This window comes from Notolepis coatsorum (genome assembly GCF_963971535.1).
Source record: "Notolepis coatsorum genome assembly, chromosome: 10".
NCBI classification, from domain to species: domain Eukaryota; kingdom Metazoa; phylum Chordata; class Actinopteri; order Aulopiformes; family Paralepididae; genus Notolepis; species Notolepis coatsorum.
The window spans coordinates 125,007,686-125,018,936 of NC_140174.1; the positions used below are offsets into that span (position 1 = coordinate 125,007,686).

General features: G+C 44.7%; 1 protein-coding gene across 1 annotated transcript in view; it reads right to left on the minus strand.

Annotated features, from left to right (window-relative positions):
- Positions 1–1,694: 1,694 nt before the first annotated feature.
- Positions 1,695–11,251, minus strand: part of me2 (malic enzyme 2, NAD(+)-dependent, mitochondrial) — a 91,843-nt gene continuing 82,286 nt past the window's right edge. The window contains exons 12-15 of the mRNA XM_084322849.1: positions 7,499–7,601; positions 6,294–6,364; positions 3,251–3,349; positions 1,695–2,526 (exon numbers count right to left, since the gene is read on the minus strand). Of these exons, the coding sequence (XP_084178975.1) occupies positions 2,365–2,526; positions 3,251–3,349; positions 6,294–6,364; positions 7,499–7,601 (435 nt within the window). The 3' untranslated portion in view covers positions 1,695–2,364. The remainder of the gene's footprint in view (positions 2,527–3,250; positions 3,350–6,293; positions 6,365–7,498; positions 7,602–11,251) is intronic.

The following is an 11,251-nucleotide window of genomic DNA, read 5'->3' on the forward strand; positions in this document are numbered from 1 at the left end:
GATTTATGAATCGTTTTCAAATAAACGCTAGATTATCGATAGTATACGTGTACTTATGTGTGCTAGAGAAGCGATCTGAAAAATATATTCTCTCATTTCCTGATCGCACGCACACACACACACACACGCTGATATCTCTGTGAAAATAGATCCGATTACCCCAAGACTGGTAAAATAAATTGCTTACCTCAGATCAGATGTTCTCCAAAAAGATTATTCCAATTCCTGATCGCCATTCCAAATATCGATCTCGTTTATTGATTCAGCGTTGGGTACTGTAAATATGTATTCCACGCGTTTTCCGGCTCTGCGATCACTTGGGTCTCTTCAGATGCCTCGCCGGAGAAGTAAAATGAGGAGGATGGACCCCCCCCCCCCCCCCCCCCCCCCCGCCCCCATCAGTCTAATCCAATGGGGTGCAGTACCATCCGGAGAGACGATAGGGGGCGGTATTTTCCCAATGGAGCTCAGAGAGAGTCTGCAGCACTAGCGTGAGGCTCGATTGATGAAATATGAATTCAAATCGCTAATAAATAAAAATACGACAAACAAACGCTATATAGCGTTGGTGGCATTCAACAGTCGGCATGAACTAACGACAAAATGCATCCGTGGCACAAGTGTTAATATCATCATTTGATGTTCTATGACAGACATAGTGATAGTATTTTCAAGTTGTTCTTTGGCTATGGTTATGGTGAGGTGTCACACTGGTGTAGAGAGTCAGTATGATTGATTGATTGAATTGATCCGATCCTCTACTCAATTCACTCACATCTGATGACGACTCACTACATTATAAAGCATCATATCGCTTCACAACACATAAAAGCAACTTCAATCTTATGTTAGATATGTATCGACTTGCTCCCCAGTGTGTGTAGCTTGTACATTATCATTAGAGTCTACTATAGTAGTATAGAGTAACCCTAACCCAGCACTGTTGGGAGTATCACTGAATTCAACTTCACACATTTCAATATAATTACTGTAAATACAGTGAATATGAAATACAGTGAATATGAGTTCAGATGCAGTAAGGTTCCACTCAGAAGTGAGGGTCAGGTCGTCGTACAGCAACACTTCAACACTTGCTAATCTAAAGAAGTACTTCTAAGTGTTTTGGTCCTTCAATGTGTTTTGTTTCCAAGAGTAATGGGATGGCGGTTACACACACACACACACAGCATAAATGGTCAAACAAGATCAGAAACAGGGCTGTGGTCAGTTCACTTTCAATCCAGAACAGAAACTAAATACATTTCATTAGCAGATGACAGGCCGCTCATTCTCCTGGGGGCTATTATTAACACACTGCCATTTCTATTTATTATTATAATTCTTTTTAACTTAACCTATCCCTAGGTTAACACGCGTTTCAAACTTGTCAAAATGGATAACCCCAATTTTCTGCATTGACCACAGCAGGGTTTTGCAGGGTTAGCCCCCCAGAAATGTTGGCATTGCCACAAAGGGTGAAGGTAGCTTTTAAGTGTTAAAAGATAACCCTACGTTAAAAGTATACAGTGTGGAAATCTCGCTATGTCTTACTAGGTTGGATAATGGTTGGAAATGTCGACCTTCTCGTGCGAGCTGAGCATCCAGCCCCTGAAGTAACTGATAATGAGCCGAACCACTCTGATCTGATCAGACACACTCAATACAATAATAACACAATAATATTGACAATAGGGAACATTTAGATAAATGTTTTTTTGATAGGCTCTTAAAATAACAAGTTATAATTTGTAATTCGATATTACATTGCACGTCAATTCTCAAAAAACAATAATAACAGATATTCAATGTGTGTAGTAACACCGTTTCTAAAACATTAAAAGCCGATATATAATGTTGAGTATTATACTGTTGCAAAAGTCCCATTTCATTCTTCTTTGTTTGGACTTTTTAAAATTACGAGGGGTACATAATCAGATTATGTTAATATTATTCAGATTATTTAGGGTGCCGAGACACTCTTTTTTTAAAGGGAGAAATGTCTGATTCACGAGAGAATACAACAAAATGACAAACTATCTCGATATTAAAACAAAACAACTAAAACATGGAGTGGATGTCGCCGACAAGCTCGGTGAAATAAATAAAAACAAAACACACAATAAAACAATCCTCTGGATAGCAAGTGAACACTGGAAGAACTGCACTGCTTACTAGGTCAGGCTTGGAACAGAGGGGGCGCTGTGGTTCACTCTACACGTTCCCCGACAGACGTCGTGTGAATGGATGAGTGTAAAATAACAAGACGGCAACGGTGAGAAGTTGATCTGCTGAGGAGAGGTGAACCCTGCGGAGGAAAGGAAGCAGCGTGATGACACGGGACATGCTCTAGTCGCTCTAGTGGCTCTAGTCTGTCTTGGGCTCGTAGCTGACCCCGGGCCACTCATAGATGTCGGGCAGGAAGGAGTCGTAGTTGGTGTTCCAGACGGTGGAGCGCACAAAGCGGTCCTTGTCCAGCGGCTCGGGGTAGCGGAAGGCCATGCCTTTAGCGTAGACGAACTCCACCACCTGGACGGGGAGAGAGAGGGAGGGGGGGGAAACAGGTGAGGATAAACTTCATTACATACAACGGGCGGCTACGTGGCGTAGTGGGCAAGGCACTCGCCACGAAATGCTGGAGACGCTGGGCTTGTCAGTTCGAGCCCAGCGCTCCACATTTGCTTTCAGTTTAGCTGGTCGTCCGTACTAATACACATTGGCCGTATTAGGGGGTGGGAAACTGATGGGTGGGGATCGGGCGTTGTGGACAGCGACTCCTACAGGTCGGTTGGTGCGCCTGCGCAGTAGAATCAGGAAGTGTCGGGGGCAGCGTGAGCCTCCCACGCGTTACTCCTCGCCACTGAGAGATCGAGCTGCGCAGGTGAAAAGATGCGACTGCTGTTACCTCAAGTACCGGAGGGGACTTGTGCTATGTATGACTTAGTCCACATTGCAGCCGGCTTGTGGGAGGCAAGAAACAGCGTCCGTGACAGGGGAGGGTTGGGATGGGAGAAAATATAGAAAATGGGAGAAAAAGTGGATCAAAAATAAAAACTTCATTACATACAGAGACAGAGACAGAGATAGAGATAGAGATAGAGAGAGATAGAGAGAGACAGAGAGAGAGAGAGAGAGAGAGAGAGAGAGAGAGAGAGAGAGAGAGAGAGAGAGAGAGAGAGAGAGATCAGTCATACAGAAGGAAAAACAAGCTTCAGAACTCAGAAGCAAAGAAGGGTTTCACACTGATCCTGACCTTGACAGCCATCTGGAGCGAGACCTCTCTGATGTTGGAGAGAGGAGGGTAGAGTCTGCCTTCTGCCAGCTCCTCGTCCGTCAGCTGCTCTGCCAGCGTCTGGTGGGGAGGAGAGGAGGACAGAGGAGAGGAGGTCAGAGGAGAGGAGGTCAGAGGAGAGGAGGTCAGAGGAGAGGAGGACAGAGGAGAGGAGGTCAGAGGAGAGGAGGACAGAGGAGAGGAGGTCAGAGGAGAGGAGGACAGAGGAGAGGAGGACAGAGGAGAGGAGGTCAGAGGAGAGGAGGTCAGAGGAGAGGAGAGGAGGACAGAGGAGAGGAGGTCAGAGGAGAGGAGGTCAGAGGAGAGGAGAGGAGGCGTCAGACGGTTTGGGACGGGAGAGATGCAGGAGAGGAGGTCAGAGGGGGAGAACTAACACTAAGAGGAGGCTCAGACCTCTGAAGAGAATGAACTACTAGAGAGTCTGACACTGGGAGACGCTGGGAAATATGTTACTTATGTTTATATTAGATCTTTATCTTTATTTTTTTATACACCGTGGGAAGGGGGAAACGAAATGTCACTTCTCTGTATGTCGTGCACATCATGAGAAGCGACAATAACGCTGACTTTGACTTTTACTTTGAACCATAAACGATTGGATAGATAAAGAGGACTACATCTACCGGTATTCAGAAAAACAGCATTATTAGACATGCCAATCCAACGAAAGACGAGCTGGACGCTGTAACGGTGTCTGGCTGTGGGACGTCAACTTGTCAGCATGAGAATAATAGCACCAGGATAGCTTTGCAAGGAGCTTACCAGACGTTGTCGCTTTTGGGATTTTGTACATACCCATTTATTATTAACAACATGAGGACTATGACCATACGATGCCTGGCCATGCAGCATTCATTCAATGTACACAACTATATAAAAAAAATGGTGATCACAACTACTAGCCACATCGTTACTAGAGAAACTACTATAACAAGTTGACGCTTGACGCTGCTGTCGGACGTCAGGTGGAACAGGAAGTGAAGAAGTCACTGGCTCAGGTTAAATCAAATTAAACCTGTAGCTACATCAGGTACAAACAATGGAGCGCCACTTAGTGACCAAACATGGCACTGCAACTAAATAACAAGACAGAAATACAATAGGCACATTTGTGACCGTTACAACTCGCTGGAGAAAAGCTGCAATTAATCCTTCAACACCACCAAGTCGACGGCCTGGGCATTGAACTGGCCCAACTCCCGGAACTGTCCGAGGTGCTGATGACTTTTTTTGACTTTCGCTTGCATTAGACTAATTCGTCATTCGTTTGCGTTGCCAAGCTTGTTGATAGCCTACTCCATTTGAAATTCCATAGCAACGAGACATCTTTAGGAACTATCAGTTCACTGAAATCGATATAAAAGACCCTACTGTCTGTATTCATTCCTATATTTTTCCCGACGGTGCAACTTGCTGTATAAAAGCAATAATACACAAGAACCAGTGGGATGTCATGAATATTGCCACTCTGTGATGCCTACGCCACTCAAGCTTTGCTCTCCTGGATTTTTTTGTACATCTTTTTAAACTGATTTATGTTTGTACTCTGTTTTAGCTCTAACTCCAGACTGTTCCACAAGTCCACCCCACAGATTGATATGCGGATAGTTTTCATTTTGGTTCTGACACTGAGTTTTAAGTTTAGCTCTCCTCTCAGATTATAGCCACCTTCTCTTTCCATGAAATTCTTTTGTATATTTTTTGGCAACAGGTTATTTCTGGCTTTGTACATGATTTGTGATGTTTTAAATTTCAAGGTGCTTGATTTAAGAAACTGTGGGTTTGTGTGTTCTATATATCCTACCTTGTTTATTGTCCTTATTGATCTTTTCTGTAATATGCATATTGGCTGTAGGGTGCACTTGTAGTTATTTCCCCAGACCTCCACACAGTAAGACAGATATGGTGTGAACAGTATAAAGTGTGTAATGATTTATGATCCAATATGTGTTAGCTCGGACATGTACATGGGGTTTCCAGCTTATTTTGTGGTCTATGATTACTCCAAGAAATGTATTCTCATAAACTATTTCTATGTGTTTATTTTTTATCATCAGGTTTACCTGTACATTTGTGTTATGTTTTCAGCATGATCTTTGTTTTCTCCAGATTTAGTGATAATTTGTTTTTGTCTAACCAGAATTTTAATGTATTCATTTCTGTAGTGAGCATCCCCAAAATATCATGCAAATTTCCCCCAGAACAGAAAATATTTGTATCATCTGCAAACAAGACAAATTTCAATATTTTTGATACATTACATTATGTATAATATAAACAGTTTGGGCCCTAATACTGACCATTGTGGTAACCCACAAGTAATATCCATATAGTTTGATTTATGTTCACCTATTTGCACAAATTGTTTCCTGTTTCTTAGATAGCTCCTCATCCAGCTCAACCCAATCCCCCTAATACCATACGTTTCTAATTTATTGAATAAAATATCATGATCAATGGTGTTGAAAGCTTTTTTTAAGTCAATAAATACTACAATAGCAATTTTTTTGTTGTCGATACAATTTGTGATCTCTTCTGTTAATTCCAGAAGAAGTGCCAATCTTTTACTAAATCTACAAAAAGGGACATGAACCAGTGATATATTTGCTAATCAATAATGAATGCAGTTCATTCTGCCCTAGAACACACACTGGCCTTTCTCAAGTCACAAGATCACGGACACAAATACAATCGTGCAATTGTAACAAGTTGTGTGGACTCTGATTTCTCTGGCTGAAGTAAACTCCTTGCTCACAAAATGAAGCGTTTTGACAGAATCTAGAGAGAGGATGGAAGAGGAGGCAGCGCAGGGTCAGCAAGGGTTTGGTGTTACTGTTAGCATCTATACACACAAGAGAAGAAGACATGAAGTACAGAGACACACAGGCAGCTCAGGGTCAGAAGGAGATACTAGACAGAGAGAGAGGGCTGGTAGAAGACATTCATACCTTGGAGGCTCAGGGTAAAATACTAGACAGAGAGTGCTGGTAGAAGACATTCATACCTTGGAGGCCTCCAGGAAGACCGTGTCGCTGATGTGTCTGACGCCACTCAGGATCACAGCTAAAGCCACACCTGCAGCAAAACAGAAACAGTGACATTTTACCTCGTGCAAAAAAAGAGCTTTGCCTTAATTGTTCAAGAAACGAATACATTTTGTTTGACATCTTGATGCTGCACGAACTAAGATTTAGATGATTTGAAGTGAGGACTGTGTAGACTCAACCACTAAATGACGTGCTCATTCCACAAAACTGTTTTCGGTTAGAGTCGACAATACTGTCCTCACTTCAAATAACAGTCTGTGGGATTAATCTAAAGTGTGTATGTGGGATTAATCTAAAGTGTGTCTGTGGGATTAATCTAAAGTGTGTCTGTGGGATTCATCTAAAGTGTGTATGTGGGATTAATCTAAAGTGTGTATGTGGGATTAATCTAAAGTGTGTATGTGGGATTAATCTAAAGTGTGTATGTGGGATTAATCTAAAGTGTGTCTGTGGGATTAATCTAAAGTGTGTATGTGGGATTAATCTAAAGTGTGTCTGTGGGATTAATCTAAAGTGTGTCTGTGGGATTAATCTAAAGTGTGTATGTGGGATTAATCTAAAGTGTGTATGTGGGATTAATCTAAAGTGTGTATGTGGGATTAATCTAAAGTGTGTATGTGGGATTAATCTAAAGTGTGTATGTGGGATTCATCTAAAGTGTGTATGTGGGATTCATCTAAAGTGTGTATGTGGGATTAATCTAAAGTGTGTATGTGGGATTAATCTAAAGTGTGTATGTGGGATTAATCTAAAGTGTGTATGTGGGATTAATCTAAAGTGTGTATGTGGGATTAATCTAAAGTGTGTATGTGGGATTAATCTAAAGTGTGTATGTGGGATTAATCTAAAGTGTGTATGTGGGATTAATCTGAGGTGTGTATGTGGGATTAATCTGAGGTGTGTATGTGGGATTAATCTAAAGTGTGTATGTGGGATTAATCTGAGGTGTGTATGTGGGATTAATCTAAAGTGTGTATTTGGGATTAATCTGAGGTGTGTATGTGGGATTAATCTGAGGTGTGTATGTGGGATTAATCTAAAGTGTGTATGTGGGATTAATCTGAGGTGTGTATGTGGGATTAATCTGAGGTGTGTATGTGGGATTAATCTGAGGTGTGTATGTGGGGTTAGGGTTAGGGTTAGGGGTGTGCAGTCCTCTCACCGGGGAAGATGTAGGCGTTGTTCCCTTGTCCAGGAGTGATGACACGGCCGTCACTGAGGGTCACCGGATCAAACGGACTGCCGCTGGCAAACAGACACCGGCCCTGAGGAGAGAGAGCAGAGAGGGATGAGAGGAGGAGGAGAGAGGGATGAGAGGAGGAGGAGAGGAGGAGAGAGGAGAGAGGGATGAGAGGAGGAGGAGAGAGGGATGAGAGGAGGAGGAGAGGAGGAGAGAGGAGAGAGGGATGAGAGGAGGAGGAGAGAGGGATGAGAGGAGGAGGAGAGAGGGATGAGAGGAGGAGAGAGAGGAGAGAGGGATGAGAGGAGGAGGAGAGAGGGATGAGAGGAGGAGGAGAGAGGAGAGAGGGATGAGAGGAGGAGGAGAGAGGGATGAGAGGAGGAGAGAGAGGAGAGAGGGATGAGAGGAGGACCTGGAGGAGAGAGAGGAGAGAGGGATGAGAGGAGGAGAAGGACCTGGAGGAGAGAGATGGAGAGAGGGATGAGAGGAGAAGGACCTGGGAGAGAGATGGAGAGAGGGATGAGAGGAGGACCTGGAGGAGAGAGCGATGGAGAGAGGGATGAGAGGAGGAGGAGAGAGATGGAGAGAGGGATGAGAGGAGGACCTGGAGGAGAGAGAGGAGAGAGGGATGAGAGGAGGAGAAGGAGGAGAGAGATGGAGAGGGGTGAGAGGAGGGGGAGAGAGATGGAGAGAGGGATGAGAGGAGGAGAGATGGAGAGAGGGATGAGAGGAGGAGAGAGATGGAGAGAGGGATGAGAGGAGGAGGAAAAGGAGGAGAGAGACGGAGAGAGGGATGAGAGGAGGACCTGGAGGAGAGAGATGGAGAGAGGGATGAGAGGAGGAGGAGAGAGGGATGAGAGGAGGAGAGGAGGAGAGAGGAGAGAGGGATGAGAGGAGGAGGAGAGAGGGATGAGAGGAGGAGAGAGAGGAGAGAGGGATGAGAGGAGGACCTGGAGGAGAGAGAGATGGAGAGATGGATGAGAGGAGGAGGAGAGAGATGGAGAGAGGGATGAGAGGAGGACCTGGAGGAGAGAGAGGAGAGAGGGATGAGAGGAGAGAGGGATGAGAGGAGGAGAAGGAGGAGAGATGGAGAGAGGGATGAGAGGAGAGAGATGGAGAGAGGGATGAGAGGAGGACCTGGAGGAGAGAGAGGAGAGAGGGATGAGAGGAGGAGAAGGAGGAGAGAGATGGAGAGGGGTGAGAGGAGGGGGAGAGATGGAGAGAGGGATGAGAGGAGGAGAGAGATGGAGAGAGGGATGAGAGGAGGAGGAAAAGGAGGAGAGAGACGGAGAGAGGGATGAGAGGAGGAGACAGAGAGAGATGGAGAGAGGGATGAGAGGAGGACCTGGAGGAGAGAGATGGAGAGAGGGATGAGAGGAGGAGGAGAAGGAGAGAGAGAGAGGGATGAGAGGAGGAGAAGGAGAGAGAGAGGGATGAGAGGAGGAGTAGAAGGAGGAGAGATGGAGAGAGGGATGAGAGGAAGAGGAGAAGGAGGAGAGAGATGGAGAGAGGGATGAGAGGGAGGAGAGAGATGGAGAGAGGGATGAGAGGAGGAGGAGGAGAGAGATGGAGAGAGGGGTAAAAGGATGAGGAGAAGAGATGGAGAGAGGGATGAGAGGAGAAGGAGGAGATAGATGGAGAGAGGGATGAGAGGAGGAGAAGGAGGAGAGAGATGGAGAGGGATGAGAGGAGGAGTAGAAGGAGGAGAGAGATGGAGAGAGGGATGAGAGGAGGAGAGAGATGGAGAGAGGGATGAGAGGAGGACCTGGAGGAGAGAGATGGAGAGAGGGATGAGGAGGAGGAGAGAGATGGAGAGAGGGATGAGAGATGAGAGGAGGAGGAGAGAGGAATGAGAGGAGAGAAGGATGAGAGGAGGAGAAGGAGGAGAGCAATGGAGAGAGGGATGAGAGGAGGAGGAATAGTTGCTTTTAGAGGGATGGGAGAAGAGACTTAGTGGGAAAGACCACAGGGAAACCAGTAGCTTGTGAATGTTCCAGCGTCTAGGCTCAAATCTACTGCGCACCTTGTGTTGTATTTGTATTAGTATTGCAATTACATTACTTTTGTACTTTGTATTGTGCAGCACTTCAACTGGTCAACCTTGGTTGTTTTTAAATATGCTATCTAAATAAATCTGACCTTGACCTTTACCTTGACCTGAAGAAAAGGGAATGACATTAGGATCTACATTTACATTTAGTCATTTAGCTGACACTTTTATCCAAAGCGACTTACAAGTTCTGTACGACAAGTCATCAGGAAGGGCACAACTCTATCAGCTGAGTAACAATGTTCATCAAAGTGTTGAGTGCTACAGTGTAGGTTAGTTTATTAGGATAAGTGCATGACAGTAAAGTTAGATTTATTTTGTTATTAAAAAAAAAAAAAGGATAATGGTTGAAGAAGTGCGTCTTTAGTCGACGGCAAAAGATTGGGCGGGTTTCGGCTGTCCTAACTGGGGTGGGTAGTTCATTCCACCATTGTGGGGCAAGGACTGAGAATAGGCGACTTCTCTTTGATGACCCTCCTACTATGAGGACAGACAGAGAGAAAGAAAGAAAGCTCTGTGTACAGTGGGCGGTTTTGGATTTTTCTACAATAGTAGATTTCAACCAGGGCGGCTACGTGGCGTAGTGGGCAAGGCGCTCGCCACGAAATGCTGGAGACGCTGGGCTCGTCAGTTCGAGCCCAGCGCTCCACATTTGCTTTCAGTTTAGCTGGTCGTCCGTACTAATACACATTGGCCGTATTAGGGGGTGGGAAACTGATGGGTGGGGATCGGGCGTTGTGGACAGCGACTCCTACAGGTCGGTTGGTGCGCCTGCGCAGTAGAATCAGGAAGTGTCGGGGGCAACGTGAGCCTCCCACGCGTTACTCCTCGCCACTGAGAGATCGAGCTGCGCAGGTGAAAAGATGCGATTGCTGTTACCTCAAGTACCGGAGGGGACTTGTGCTATGTATGACTTAGTCCACATTGCAGCCGGCTTGTGGGAGGCAAGAAACAGCGTCCGTGACAGGGGAAGGTTGAATTGGATGATACGAAATTGGGATGGGAGAAAATATAGAAAATGGGAGAAAAAGTGGATCAAAAAAAAAATTGTAGATTTCAACCACTAAAAATATAATTCTTTCTTTTTTAAATAAATAATAATTACAAATGTTAAGTATGTTTGTGTTTAAAATGCACAATAACGTGTAATATATACAATATAAATCATTGTTTGTGCGTCCTGTTCATCCTTTCTCTCTTCTGGGGCACTAGAAACATCGCCCCACTGACTGGCCGTCATCACGCAACGCAGCTAATTGAAAAATGCACAGGGCAACATAAATGCACCTAGCCATAAAATGTTGCCAATCAGCGTCTTCAAATATGATGCCTAAAGGACGATTCATTTAGCGCCCCAAGCTGAGTCACTGGTGTGTTAGGAGGTGCACGGACTGATGGACACAGGGACTCAAGACGAGACAGGATTACAGCAGCTGCCCCCAAATCGTCGGAAATTGATAATAATCACAAGATATATTCAGACAGTGTTGGATCTAACAAAATGGATTTATATGGACACATTTTATGAAAAGTTCTAGCCCGGACCACAACGCTTCTCAAAGGGTTAACGTGACACGCGACGGCTCTTCCAATACGTGATGTTCTACGGGCAGCAAAAAAAAAGTATATATATACAGTTCTGTAGTTACTGAAACTGATTAAATTTTTTTTTGTATTTTTATTTT